At 33.5% G+C, this 14,335-nt stretch overlaps 3 protein-coding genes and 1 long non-coding RNA gene across 5 annotated transcripts; 3 read left to right on the plus strand and 1 right to left on the minus strand.

The window, feature by feature from the left end:
• The first annotated feature begins 2,390 nt into the window (after window positions 1-2,390).
• LOC105949310 (Remorin family protein) lies at window positions 2,391-4,197 on the plus strand. The gene is made up of 2 exons (XM_012972599.2): window positions 2,391-3,293; window positions 3,924-4,197. The coding sequence occupies exons 1-2, from the start codon at window positions 2,646-2,648 to the stop codon at window positions 4,113-4,115; spliced, it is 840 nt and encodes a 279-aa protein (XP_012828053.2). The 5' UTR covers window positions 2,391-2,645; the 3' UTR covers window positions 4,116-4,197.
• A 528-nt stretch (window positions 4,198-4,725) lies between these two features.
• LOC148767776 (uncharacterized) lies at window positions 4,726-6,661 on the plus strand. Its single transcript, XR_016033972.1, has 3 exons — window positions 4,726-5,024; window positions 5,186-5,798; window positions 5,931-6,661. It is a non-coding gene; the product is annotated as an uncharacterized LOC148767776 (long non-coding RNA).
• A 2,343-nt stretch (window positions 6,662-9,004) lies between these two features.
• AGK2 (guanylate kinase) lies at window positions 9,005-12,080 on the plus strand. The gene is made up of 11 exons (XM_012972709.2): window positions 9,005-9,252; window positions 9,475-9,512; window positions 9,771-9,881; window positions 9,964-10,031; window positions 10,126-10,255; window positions 10,355-10,717; window positions 10,824-10,945; window positions 11,042-11,177; window positions 11,277-11,322; window positions 11,422-11,521; window positions 11,612-12,080. The coding sequence occupies exons 2-11, from the start codon at window positions 9,510-9,512 to the stop codon at window positions 11,727-11,729; spliced, it is 1,197 nt and encodes a 398-aa protein (XP_012828163.1). The 5' UTR covers window positions 9,005-9,252; window positions 9,475-9,509; the 3' UTR covers window positions 11,730-12,080.
• Window positions 12,081-12,148: 68 nt separating this feature from the next.
• Window positions 12,149-14,055, minus strand: LOC105949405 (uncharacterized). 2 transcript variants are annotated; one of them, XM_012972710.2, is made up of 5 exons: window positions 13,971-14,055; window positions 13,069-13,244; window positions 12,934-12,998; window positions 12,590-12,760; window positions 12,149-12,512 (listed from the first exon to the last, which is right to left on the minus strand). In XM_012972710.2, exons 1-5 carry the CDS (start codon window positions 14,033-14,035, stop codon window positions 12,276-12,278), a joined length of 714 nt encoding a protein of 237 aa, XP_012828164.2. In that variant the 5' UTR covers window positions 14,036-14,055; the 3' UTR covers window positions 12,149-12,275. The 2 variants fall into 2 exon arrangements, with proteins under 2 accessions (XP_012828164.2, XP_088680593.1); XM_088824467.1 differs by lacking the exon at window positions 13,971-14,055 and adding an exon at window positions 13,532-13,728.
• Between the last annotated feature and the right edge of the window lie 280 nt (window positions 14,056-14,335).

Raw genomic sequence — 14,335 nt, forward strand, 5'->3', positions numbered from 1 at the left:
GTTCCAATAAAATGGGTAACACTTTGTTTCACGTAAATTGGTAAATAAATAATATTTAGTGCACACATGTCATATTCCACATTGACACACAATCATACTTCTATTTACATCGACCTATTTTTTTTTATTTTTTTTTTGATCCTACTAGAAATACGAGGATGATTTTGAATTATAGATGCAGTTAAATAACAACCCACAAATACATATACACGTTGGCAGGCCCGGCCCTGGGGTGGGGCGAGCAGGGCCCACGCCCAGGGCCCAGTTTTGTAAGGGGCCCATTTTTAGTTTTTTTTTATATATATATACTAACATTTTTATGTGTGAAAAAAAATATTTTTCTATTGTATAAAAAAAGTTTATTCTTCTATTGTTTAAAAAAAATATTTTATTTATAATTTTAAAGCTTAGTTTAAAATATATACAATTTAAAAATCTTTATTTTAATCAAACAAAATTATTTCATACATTTATAACATTTTAAAAAAAAAAAATATTTAGATATACAATAATGTTTCCAATATTTTATTGATGATGAAATTTAAATTAATAAATATTTATCTATATTATTTCATAAAAAAAAAAGGAAAAAAAAAATAGTCGGGGCATTAAGGGCACAAAATATATTCTCGCCCCGGGCCCCCGAATACGCCGGACCGGCCCTGCACGTTGGTTTGTTTAATTATGTGCATGTCAATTATTCAGTAAATATATTTTACCGAATGTGGTATTAGTTATATTAATAATTCAGAGATTATATAATTTTTGTAAGCTATCATTAATAAAATATCAAATATAAAAATTATCTAAACCTCGTGGATATATTTTGAGGCCCTACGAAAAAAATCGGAATGAAAAAATCGTAAAGGAAAATAGTAATTAAAAAAAGATTAGCAATTCTTTGATTTTTCAAATATGTCAAATCATTACATAAATCATAAATGAGTCAAATTAATACTATTAGTTCTTGATAATGTTGATTATTGCACGAGACGTGGGCATTCGAGCAACCTTAATTGTCCAACCCCACTAATTCAACTGTACACGTGTCCCTAATAAAAATTGTGGGACCCACATAGAAGAGCTTAACCAATAATAAATCGCCAAGTTAATTGATTCAAATTAGTTGATTAATTAGAGTGCGCCGCGTGTGTTGATTGTGACTAATCCACCATCAGTTACCTAATTTCACGGGCTCCCTCCAAAAATCAAAATCATTTGGCCAACGCAAGATGAACGTTTCGCAATCAAGCCCCTCTAATTGTTGGATATTTCACATTTGACCACTTAGTTATTTTTGTTTGCAATTTGATTACTTGATTTTAGACATTGAATTTTTTTGGGGAAAGTTTTATCGTAAAGGTTGACGAAAATCGTTGTGAAAATAATAATTTTGCATGGCTTAAGCCGTTCTTGATTCGATTTTTTCGGAACAAGTATTTTCGTTCCGAATTTCGATTTGTGATTTTTTTGTTTTGTTGATTTACAAATTTCATTTTTCCAAATATTTTTATTTTGATTCGCTCAGTCCAATTTCCACCATTAGACAAAATATTCAGACCCATTCAATATTGACTAAAATGTCATTGTTCCAACTAAAGAAGTAAACTAACCATAAGTAGGGTTGTGCGTTGGTTGGTTTGGTTAAAAACCAGCCATAAAACCAACCCAACCCATCCAACCAACTTTTGTCAATATTGGAAACCGTTATCGACCCAATTTACATGGGTTGGGTGATGGTTGAAAACCAATTTAATGGTTTGGTTGATGGGTCATCCATCTAAATATTTTTTAATTTTATTTAATATTTTATTAGTTGTTACAACACTCTATATTTTATAAATTAAATGTGATTAGTTCAATAATATTCAAATAAAAAAAATTCAAAACATTACGGGACATATATATTGCAATTAAACATAAATAGTTCAACACATAACAATCGTCCAAATATTTAGACTATATGTCTTAAAATTTAAATAGTTCAAAATAGATAATTAGGTTAGATTTATTGCTTTTAGGATTTTGGTCGATATTAAACAATTTAATAAATGTGATATAAAATAGAAATTTAAAATTAAAAATATTAAATATTTTAAATAAAATTAATAAATAATAAATTAATAAATAAAGTTGGTTGGCCGATATTACCCGACTAACTAACTTTATAGCATATTAGAAACCATTACCGACCCAACTATATATGGGTTGGTTGAGATTATCGACCCAACTTAAATGGGTCGGTTGATGATTGATTATCCATCACAAATTATGGGTCGAAAATGGGTTGGTTGGTGGTTAAAACCGATCCATGCACAGCCCTACATAAGAGACTAAGTATATGATATTATAAATGTCATAATTTGGCATGTAAATTTTATTGTCAAAATAGCAATAATTTAATAAACCAAAAACAAAGGGACCAAACAATAAAATCGAGCAAAATTAAAAGTTGAACCCATTGATCATCGTGAATTAGTGCCACAATATCCAAGCAATAATTAGTGCAATCAATTCCAAAAAATAAAAACTCTTGCATGCATGTGTGGTTAATATTCTCTTCCACAAAACACACACACACACCAAACACACAACATCACACACAAACACACACACACACACATCTACAAAAACTTTGCTAAGTGATGAATAATCAAAGGGCTCTAACCATAGCCACCACAAGCCGGAGCAACAACAATAATATTCTCCAAGAAGATGACGACGATGAAGAATCTCCAACCGTCAGGGATATCCACGCCCTGACACCACCGCGAGCCCCGCAGGGCACGCGTCTGGAAGCTTGGGAGAGTAGTAGCCGTAGATCGTCGTCCCTCTCCGTAGCATCGTCCGGTGAGAATTTCACTACTATGAGTAGAGAGTTTAGTGCCCTTGTCATGGCGGGGTCCACTGTCAACATTGAACACGAATCGAGTTCGAATAACAATAATAACTTGGACATAATAGGGGAAGATGATCATCATTTTCATGAAGAAATCAACCCCTTGGCGATTGTGCCGGACAATCATCCACTGGGCCCCACACGATCGCCGCCTGGTGGTGACGGCGGTGGTGGTGGTGGACTTGAACTTATTACTACAAATAGTAATCATAATACGGGAGGTGAAGTGTCGGTGCAACGAGTTAAGAAAGAGGAGGTCGATACAAAGATTAGTGCTTGGCAAAATGCAAAAATCGCAAAGATTAACAATCGGTTTAAGCGCGAGGATGCCGTTATCAATGGTTGGGAGGGTGAGCAAGTCCAGAAGGCAAGCTCTTGGATGAAGAAAATAGAGGTATTTGATTAATTAATCTGAAAAGCAAAAAAATGAATATGCATGCAATTTTCTAGTTTATATATATATATATATATATATATATATATATATATATATATATATATATATATATATATATATATATATATATATATATATATATATATATATATATATTCTCATCTTATAGTCATCTTTTTTTAATTCCATTTTTTGGTTTGAAACTTGAATTATTTGACAGTTTTGAATCTACATGATGTGATCTTGTGGCCTAATTAATAATTCATGCAAACTTAATTGAGAAATATTTCAAAAGTAGTGGTTGATGATGCCCATGACCCTTACTAATTAGTTGCACAACTAGTTAAACACACAATTAGTTGCTATATAGTAATTAGTAAAGGTAAAATTCATTTACATCTTGTAATCTGTATAAGCATTAAGTGGAAGGCTAAAAACATCTGCCTATTTCTTCTAGAATGGAATTCTCTATTCTCCTTAAATATATTCTAGATAATCAGTTACTAATTAATTAATATATATATATATATATATATATATATATATATATATATATATATATATATATATATATATATATATATATATATATATATATATATATATATATATATATATATAATGCAGAGAAAGCTAGAGGAGAAAAGAGCAAAAGCAATGGAGAAAATGCAGAATGACATTGCAAAAGCTCATAGGAAAGCAGAAGAAAGAAGAGCTTCCGCCGAGGCCAAAAGAGGCACAAAAGTTGCCAAAGTTCTCGAAATTGCCAACTTGATGAGAGCTGTGGGACGACCCCCAATTAAACGCTCTTTCTTTTGATTATATATATACATATATATATATACCAATGTTCATCGATCACTTTCTAAGTAATATATGTAAATATTATTTGCAATAAAAATCAATATGGTATATATATATATATATATATATATATATATATATATATATATATATATATATATATATATATATATATATATATATATATATATATATATATATATATATATATATATATATATATATATATATATATATATATATATATATATATACACACACACGGCCCTCCAATTTCGCCCCCTATTTCTAGGCTTTTTTTTTGACACTTTTAATATGAAACTATATATATAATATGAACCGGTTAAATCGTGAACCATTTTCTTGTCTGGTCCGGTTCAGCTGGTTGAACCGTAAATATCGGTATTCGAGTGAAAATCAGGGTTTTTTGTGCAATTTTTTTTTTTTAAATCAAATAAAAGAAATGGCCAAAACAACGTCTAGTTACTGTCCAATTGAAAGAAAAATTAAATCAATTTTTTTTTTGAAATTGAAAGACATGTTATTTTTTATTATAATTTCTATAATATTTGAAATGATTCGGTGTGATGTGTACCTTGTTAATTCACTTAGTTTCTATAGATTTGGTGTCATTTTCATCCAAATATCTTTTAGATTTTTCTTCAGTTTAAGAGTTCATATTTTAAACTAGTATAATTTTAGTTTATGGGACTTGTTTTGCACTAAGGTTGACTTGTCATCTCACTCGGTTATGTACGAAATATTTTCGACGTTCGTCATCGCTTGAGAATTCGATCAACACCAAGCCCTAGCCGGACTCTAATACCATTTCTCACGACTTGTTCCCTTTACAATTGCTTGGATGAAGGAGCTGGTGCAGTTAGAATTCTCACCGAGAAAGTGTAGGCGGCAGCAGCAGCAAAGGTATTCAGTTTATAAGTCATTTATTTAATAAAAAGAGCTTTTGAGATATTGTATGTAAAACCAGTTATTGTATGAACTTGTATGAACTTGTTCTCATATTCATTCATGATGGCAGTGAGTCTAAATGCTGATTTATAACATTCTATCAATTAATTTTGCAGTGTAAAGGAAGATGGCAGTATATAGGTATGTACCCTATTATTAGCAATCTTATTTCAAAATAGCAAGAGCCCACGTGCAGAGCACACTATGAACGTGCTAGCTAATTATATGTCGAGGACAAAAGATGTGGCAAAGAGATATTTCGCTGCCAAAGCCATGGTCAGTTTGGTCTCGAACGGTAGCAGGGAAGCTATTACGTCTGCTACAAATTCAGGGGCACCAACGCTACTTCTTTCCCTGCTCGGATGTGCCAACGATGAGATAAATGATCTTGTAGAATTGTCAAAAGAGTTTAATTTGATTTACGATCCTTCCAAGGTTGTTCTTGAGAAATTGTTTAGGGTTGATAGCATCAGGGATGGCGCAACTTCTTGGAAAGCGATACCAGCCCTTGTTGATTTGCTTATACCTGTTCCCGATCGCCCTGGGCCGGGCACTTTTTCTTGCTCTAGGCTTTCTAATTCAGCTTGCCGATTGTCATTCTCTCAATCAAACTGCTATGGTGGAGTCCGGGGCGTTGGAAAGGTTAATCGAATATCTATCACTAAGCCCACAAGATGCATCTGAGAAAGTTGCTATCGATTTACTGCCATTCTATTTAGCACAAGTTAGGTAAGAGGACATGATAAGTGTTTATTTTTCATGATTTTGACTTATCAATTCTTTGAGTTTTGGTATTCGTTCGTCTGAGTTTTCGGGTTTATTTGTATATATTATGTTGTTTTTGTTTTATTTATATTTTAGGTAAAGATAAGCTATTTTTGCCGATTCGAAACGATTTTGAAAGCGAAGCCGAGAACCAAGCCAAACACATGTAAAAGTGCATTCTCGTGGGTTGCGGCAGTGTTTGGTATTTCAAGCATAACTCTCGCGTACGAACTTCGATTGAGTTGATTCAAGTGAATATAGATAGCCAACTTCAAGGACTACAACTTTTGTGAAATGCATATTTGTCAAATTCGGGCTAAACAAGGGTCAAAATAGTGTTTGAAGTTGATGCAGAGGCCAGATCGCGATCCAGCACCACCGGATCACGATTTGGTGGCAAATTCCAGTAGCAGCGAAAAATTGAGGCATATCGCGATCCGAACCTCCTGGATCGCGATCTGAGAAGGCGGTGCACAGTTTCAGAGGCTGCCAGACCGCGATCCAAGAAGCCCAGATCGCGATATGGGCAAATAAATCGAGATAAGATATTTTTCTTTGATTTCTCACTATAAATAGAACGTCTTTTTTTTTTTTCATTTTTCGAGCTCTCGACAATCTCTCGACTTTTTCTTCGGTTTTCTCTTCGATTCTCGCCAGTTCTTCGTGGGAAGCTTCGACGAGGGTTTCAACTCGGGTTTTTCATAAGCTTTTTCTTTACGTTTAGTGTATGATTTCTCGTGTTCTTCATTTGGATGCTATGTTTGTAATGATCTAAGCATTTTCTTTTAAGGGGAATGAAACCTTGTATATATTGATTTTGATTTCCAGATCTGTGATCTATTTGTCGTTCTTTGATTATGTTTATGTTTTCCTGTATTAAATGATTTCAATTGTTTGGCCAACAGTTGAATTGATTGTAAATGAGAATGAACTCGAGAGAAGATTTCTCATTTGATTTTAGGAAAACATAGCTCGAGTTGTGGAAACGGAGACGTGATACACCTCAGGTAGCCCTTAAGGACTTGACCTAAATGCTCTCTTAATATCAGGTTCTCAACGGAGACGTCGGACTTGTGGGTAGACTCTAACTACACTGGAAACGGGGTTAGGGTATTTTAGTGTCTGGGTTAGCGAATATTGAATTGACATTAGATTCGGATTTGCAGATCTTTTTCGATACTACACTGGTGAATTTTGCCCTAGAAACCATCACACGTCGGAATTCCTCGCTTTTACTGGCGGGCCGTTGTTTTTATTATTGTTTGTTTCTTTTTACCTTCATTTCTCCCATCCCATTCTTTCGTATGTCTAGATAAAGTTTAGGATAGTATAATTACGGTACTTGATAAATTTAAGAACTTAATTCCCTATGGATCGATATCTGGAATTCACTATTCTACAAAACGCGATATTGTACACTTGTGATTTTTCATACGTAGGTTTTACGCGTACCAGGACACAGTTCTGCTTTTGATGTTGTTGGTTCACTTGTAGAAATTCTGCGTTCTGGTGGAAGAGAAGCAAAGCATAGTGCTGTTAAAGCCCTGGAAATCTTGTTTTCTGCTGACGATGTAAGGAGGCGTGAATCTTCCATGCATGTTGTTCAACCATTGGATAACTTTCTGACTATAGGGCAGCAGGAGAAAGAGTAGCAAGTTGTTGTCACTGCATTGGTTAGGCTGTTGAATGAGCATCCCTTCAGAAATCTCATAGTTTTCAATGATTGAAAAAACACTGCTAAAGCGGCATGCAAAATTATATCGTCAAAGTGTTCAATGCAGCTGAAGGAGAATGCTGCCAAATTATGATGTATGCTCTTTCGTAACACAAGAGCACTATCTATTGAAGAAGCTACCGCATGTGTGAAGCCTCTAGTTGAACTCGTTGCTTCTAGAGGCGGCAATTCAGTGTCGTGACCTCTCTTGTAGGGTTTCTCCATGGTCGGAATTAGACATGGCCACGGGGCAGGTCGGGTCCGGGTCCGGATCGGACCCGCCGGGTCCGGGTCCGACTTTTCGGGGACCCGAAATCGACCCGCGGGGAGGCGGGTCCGGGTCCGGGGCGACCCGAAATAAACACTAAACAATTTTAGAAAAAAATGAAACGATTAAGACTTTGAGACATAAACTAAATAAAATTAAAGTTGTGAAGATTGAATTATGGGTATTTATAAGTGAAAGTAATAAGTGAGAAATTTTTCAAAATTTCAAAATTCAAAAAATATCAAAATTCAATCTTTCTTTTAAATTAAATCGTATTTTTTTTATATTTTTCAAAATTAAATATATATGCATTTGTTACTAGTCAAGATTTTTGACATTAATAATTTATAAATATTAATAAGTTCTTGTCAACAATTGAGGTTAATCGATTTAAATTTGTTACTAGTCGAGATTTATATTTTTAATTAATCATCTTATGATAACATACTCAATAATATTAATAAGTTCTTGTCAATAATTGATGTTAATCGATTTAAATTAATTGAAATGAGTTATAATCTATTTTTTTAAATAAACATACTATTTTATTTTTCATTCGATTTTTTCACACGGTCGATTTTAATAACATAAGTTAATTTGTAATAAGTCAACGCATTTGTTTATATATTGAATTGAGTCAATACTTTATATTTTTCAATAGTGGAGATTATATTGATATAGTAATTAATAATAGATGTTTTGATGTATTGAACCGTGATTCTATATATTTTTTTAAAAGTTTATTATTTTGCATTTGTTAATTATTTAATTAAAATTATTTAATAATAATTAATATGAGAAATTTTTCATAATTTCAAAACTAATTTTTTTTTCAAAATTCAATCTTTCTTTTAAATTAAATCGTAATTATTTATATATGCATTTGTTATTAGGGGAGATTTTTAAATATATATGTATTTGTTATTAGGTGAGATTTTTAATATTAAAGATAATGAACCTGACAATTAATAATTTATTAACATTAGTTATTCAATTGTTATAATTATTTTATAGTATTATTTATAATTATATATTTATAGTTAAGATTAATATTGCAATAAGTAACTTTACCCTACAATTGTGCATGTCCAATATTCTCTTAATGGGCTACTGGGCCCTAAGCCCAGAACTCCTCAATACACCTCTGTCTCTCTCTCTTCTCTCTCTCTCTCTCTCTCTCTCTCTCTCTCTCTCACACACACACGTGCGCACGCACACACGCACGCACACAGAGACAATCACACGGAGTTAACGCCAATTTAATTTGTATAATAATTAAACCTGGTTCTCGAAATATGAGAGAGACTTCCTCCCGAGATTCATTCGCAGCTAATGCGTCGTCGTTTTCAACCTTTCTCAACTTTTGTAACTCAAACCTTAATCTTCTTCTTTCTAGATTCGGTATCTTCTGACGACGATTCAGCATAAATTTACAGGTATGCTTCATTGCATTTCGAAGAATTTAATACGCATGTGTTTAATTGTGTGTTTTGTTTGTTATGATTAAAATGGAATGGCGGCTGAAAATGTGGGATTTAGGTTTACCATTTTTTTTATTCTTTTTTGTGATTCGAATTATTTGACGGCGGATTGATTTTTTTTTGAATTTAATGATTTTAATCTCATCAATTATTATTTTGTTGTTTTTTTTTTGACAGAATTAGTTGTTGATTGGTTGATCATTGGAAAATCTATGGTGAGCTCGTATTTCTGATGTCTTGTTCTGTATTTTCATAAGCAGAAAATTAAATTAATAATAAAAAAAATTCGAAGTTTTAATCGACGGATCGAAGTAGTAACTTCATCGGTTCTTTATATATATATATATATATATATATATATATATATATATATATATATATATATATATATATATATATATATATATATATATATACTTTTTTTAATTCAAATTGTTTAAACGTTTTGTTTCGATTGAATGTGTTATGATCAGGGAGAAGCTCCTGCATTCGTTGTAGACTATCTCGAGGGCAATTTCACTAACGGGCTTCACTTGAAGTCTAAGGGGTGTCGAACTTCGATCGACATTGGTTGCGATAGAACAGTATGGATATCCAATTTATCGAAAATTAATAATCTCCTTCATTTCATTTTTTTTATTCGTGTACCTTTTTTATCTGTATCAGTATATCATTGGCGAATCTGACGAAAAATCTATTGGAATTCAAATTTTCGATAAATCCACCGGCGAATGGTAATATTTCTTAAGCACTACCCGGGTTTCGGGCTTCGGTTTTCGTTTAATGTTATTGAATTCGTCTAACTAAGACTTGTATTTATCTTTCTAGTGTGGACCCCATTGTGTTGGGAACAAAACCGAAGCCAACGAAAAGCCACTCTGCTATTCTCTTAGACGAAGATCGGATTTTGGTTATTAAGGGGAACACGAACTCCGATGATAGCTTCTGGTTTCTCGAGGTTTGTTTTAAGCTCCGTTTCTAGTTATTTCTAGTTCCTATTTGGAAAAAAAATGAATACAATAAAATAAAAATGTGTTCGTTTTTACTCAATTTTCAGGTTAACACTCCATTTGTGAGAGAGCAGAAAACTCGATTAGGGGCTGAAGTAGTTGCTTGGAGTAAAGCAGTGATAGGCGAAGCTGAAAAGCCGTTGGTTATTAGCGGTCCATCTGGTGTGGGTAAAGGTACACTAATTTCGAAGCTGATGGAAGAATTTCCGTTTATGTTCGGATTTTCCGTAAGCCACACAACTCGATCACCGAGGAACAACGAGCGAAATGGGGTCCACTATCATTTTACGGAGCGTAATAAAATGGAGAAAGATATTGATAACGGGAAGTTTCTAGAGTTTGCTGCCGTTCATGGGAATCTTTACGGGACTAGTGTAGAAGCCGTTGACGTTGTTGCTGACAAAGGAAAGGTAAAACCTTAAAAACTTGTCTGATTCTTGATTTTCTTGGCAATAAGAGGGAAACGAAAATAAAAATAGGTTTTAAGAAAAATATAAAAATGATTTTATATTGTAGAGATGCATCCTTGACATTGATGTGCAAGGGGCAAGATCGGTGAGGGCGACTTCTCTCGAGGCTATTTTTGTCTTTATATGTCCTCCCTCGTTTGAGGAGCTTGAGAAACGCCTTCGCTCAAGGTTGGCTAGATTTAGGGTTTCAGTTTTATTTTTTTGCTTATTTGACATTGTAAAAATACCCTTTATTGAGCAAAATATTCGTAATTATATAAATAGGGGAACTGAAACCGAAGAACAGATCCAAAAACGGCTCAGAAATGCTAAGGCGGAACTCGAACAGGGGACTTCACCTGGTCTCTTTGATCATCTTTTGGTTAATGATGACCTCGATAAGTGTTACGAGAAACTTAAGGTGATTTTTTTTATTTATTTAAATCGTATAAGTTGTTTAAGTTCATCATAATTGAATTTCTTATATAACCGTGAATTCATTTCGATTACATCTTTTTAGGAACTTTTGAATCTTGGTCATGCTGTCAAGCCTAGCCACAAATCAGGTATACGTCGTTTAATTTCATCGAGACTATCTTTATTCTTTAAAAATGAAACCGACATCGTGTAATTATTTTTGGTGTTGTGTTTTGATCGGATTTTAGATTTGATTCACGTGCCTATGGAACACACGGTATCTAAAATTGACGAGAAGGTTCTAATAAACTGTGGTGCGTCAGAGCAAGAAAAGTCGGGTGTAAACATGTGAGTGCGAGATTCGTTTTTAACCAATTACCACACGTTGATTGGTTTATGTGATTTTTTCTAAGTCCTCTGATGGGTTATTTATTGTAGGTATGTGTTGGATTTAGCTTCGATCAAAGGTGGGGCCCCCGCTCGGACTAGGGGTCTCGATATTTACGGGGTGGAATCTTCCTTGAATGGCGTGATTGGTGCCCAAGTGCTGAACTAACAACCTCATTTTTTTCTCGTCTAACGACTTTTTTTTGTTCGTCCCTTTTTCATTTTCTTCGGCATGTTGTTATTTTATTGAAGTTGAAGGGTAACTTCATGCTTCTCGGATTCTGATCGATAGCAATTTTGAGTAGCCTTTACTTCCAGAGAGAGAGAGAGAGAGAGAGAATTATTCGCGCAGCGGCTTAGATTTGTTTGAATTGTAAGCTTTTTCGTTGTGTTTACATGCGTTATTCATGGCAAAAAAATTTCGACTTCTGCGTAAGGTCTTGTTTGGTTATCACATTGAGTTTATTCCAAAAAGATACTTGCAATTTCATGGTTGATAAGAGCAAAATTTTGAGGTTTAGCTTTGAGAAGTTGTTGAATTAATTAAATATCAAATGAGATTCAATTATTAATTAATTACTGCATATATTTTTAACATAAACCATATTATTATTACACAAGACCTTTCAAAATATATTTACATTACATATAACACTCTATATATAATGTACAAAGTATACATTGGACCATCTCACATGACACAAACAAGTTGTTATTACATGGACAAAAAACTATGGAAGAATTCCACACCGTTTTTAGTTTCTAGAAGCCTCTCGGATTCATTGCCACGTTCGACTAGTCCACCACATACCGGTGAAACATTGACGTTTTTACCCTCATCAAGATTAGCATTTTCACATTCGCCATGAGATTTCTTCTTGTTCGCAAAACGGCCTCCACACCCCCTCGCCCTTCTCACCGCATGCAAATGTCGAGATTCGTGAAGATATGGCTGATAAATAAAAAAATAAAGATATTTTAGATTGTTGCATAAATGGCGGATCGAATAATCGATCGATAGATACAAACCTTTGTTCTATCTCTTGTAGATTTATTTTCCATTTCAGCCTTGGCACGGAATTTTCTTCGCCTCAGAATTGCATGGTACTGTTTGGCATTCACATAAACGGGCTCCTCCGACAATACAAAGGGCGAATTCGTCATTTCACAGTGAGGCGGTTTATGTGCCTCCGGATATATCTGAAAAGATTAGTACACAATCATAGATTAGATTCTAATTAGGACCTAATTAGAATATCGAGTGCATCCATGAAATAGAGTCGGACAAATAATTGCGTAAATATACAACGACAGGTCCGAAAAATTGCTGCTTCGACAAATTAAATGTCCAAATAAATTTAATTTTTTCTCACATTTGAGCTGCCAGCTTGATTTCGTCGAGTCTCTGGCATTAAATCTTCACCTCTTGTAGAAGGCACTATATAAAAATTATTTTAGCTAATCGAATATATGCATATACTACATTCGTAATGAAAAACCAAACGAACGTTTATTTAGCTGATTCGTGTAAGTCAAAGCGAACGAGCTTCTCGATTGTGTATTCGATGAGCCATGATTATCTCCGATATTACCATAATGCCATCCAGCTTCATATAAGTTATAGCCTCTTGCATCAAATTCTTGTTGCTCCCTTTTCCCTGCCAGCTTGTTCATAATTTTCGACCTGTTCGTTAAAATACATTGTCAAAACAAACCAAAAAAATAATCATAGGCCGAGTAAACAACATTTTAAATAATCGACGATTTGATTTAATACATTTATACAATTTTTTTTAAATTTTTTTTTAATAAGCAAGTCGAATTGATCTAAGCTTCCAAGTGAGTAGATTTATTTTTCAACTTTACAATTAACATTTAACACATATCCTAATGAATAAAGAAATAGCAAATAATTAGTATGTGAACCCCTAGGATAATAAAAAAAATTAACCCCTCTACCCCGATTTTTACCATGTTACACTGGGTGAAATACTTCGGACATGGTGAAATACGTCAGACAGATCTTTTCCATCCATAAGCACACAAACACACACACCCATATTGGTGTGTGTAGATCAACTGTAAAAATCCACCCAATTTAACTTCCATCGGGTGTAGCATAGAAAAAAACCAACCCCGTCTTGGATTACCCGGATAGAGAAAAACAACACATGAATAATTTGACTATTTCAATCAAAATTTATTAAAGAATTCATAATTAAACATAAAAACCTAATCAAAGAGGGGAAAAGAAAAGAAAAAACAAATATGAACACAAACTTAGATTACATAAAAAAAAATTAATAATAAAAAAAAAAAAAAAAACTTGGAAATTACACACACACACAATAGAAAGCCAAAAAATAATGAATAAATTAAAGCTGAGACACAAATAAAAATACAAGCTTACTTAAGTTTGATATTGTGAATCTCTTTGTTTTGCTTGGTTAACACTTGAATATATGCTACATGCATATGTGTTTTGAAGGGGGTTGGGTGGGTGGGTGGGGGGTGGGGTGGGTGGGGTGGGGGGGGGAGGGGGTTACGTGGCCCTTTGTTGACGGTGAACGAATAATTCAAATGCTCGACTCATCGAAACTCAAAAGACAAATGTACGATGATATTGATTGATTGCCCCCTCACATTTTTATTAAATAACATAAATATCAAACTCCATTATTATTAATTAAATAAATTTGGAATAAAAAATTTGGCTGTTGGGTTAGATGGAAGCAGCCTCGGTTATTGTCTTATATAAGTTTGATTTATTTGATG

Source organism: Erythranthe guttata, chromosome 10 (genome assembly GCF_056151865.1).
Source record: "Erythranthe guttata isolate IM_541 chromosome 10, IM_541, whole genome shotgun sequence".
NCBI classification, from domain to species: Eukaryota; Viridiplantae; Streptophyta; class Magnoliopsida; order Lamiales; family Phrymaceae; genus Erythranthe; species Erythranthe guttata.

What these genes read in the sequence shown, in the direction of transcription:
- LOC105949405 (XM_088824467.1), bottom strand. Translation starts at nt 13,620, where the DNA reads ATGGGTGTGTGTGTTTGTGTGCTTATGGATGGAAAAGATCTGTCTGAC. An exon ending in CACGAATCAGCTAAATAAAC is followed by an intron (nt 12,999 to 13,068) that starts GTTCGTTTGGTT and finishes ATTTTTATATAG; the next exon opens with TGCCTTCTACAAGAGGTGAA. An exon ending in CTACAAGAGATAGAACAAAG is followed by an intron (nt 12,513 to 12,589) that starts GTTTGTATCTAT and finishes TTTATTTATCAG; the next exon opens with CCATATCTTCACGAATCTCG.
- LOC105949310 (XM_012972599.2), top strand. Translation starts at nt 2,646, where the DNA reads ATGAATAATCAAAGGGCTCTAACCATAGCCACCACAAGCCGGAGCAAC. An exon ending in CTTGGATGAAGAAAATAGAG is followed by an intron (nt 3,294 to 3,923) that starts GTATTTGATTAA and finishes TATATAATGCAG; the next exon opens with AGAAAGCTAGAGGAGAAAAG.
- AGK2 (XM_012972709.2), top strand. An exon ending in ATAGCTTCTGGTTTCTCGAG is followed by an intron (nt 10,256 to 10,354) that starts GTTTGTTTTAAG and finishes CTCAATTTTCAG; the next exon opens with GTTAACACTCCATTTGTGAG. An exon ending in GAAAAGTCGGGTGTAAACAT is followed by an intron (nt 11,522 to 11,611) that starts GTGAGTGCGAGA and finishes TATTTATTGTAG; the next exon opens with GTATGTGTTGGATTTAGCTT.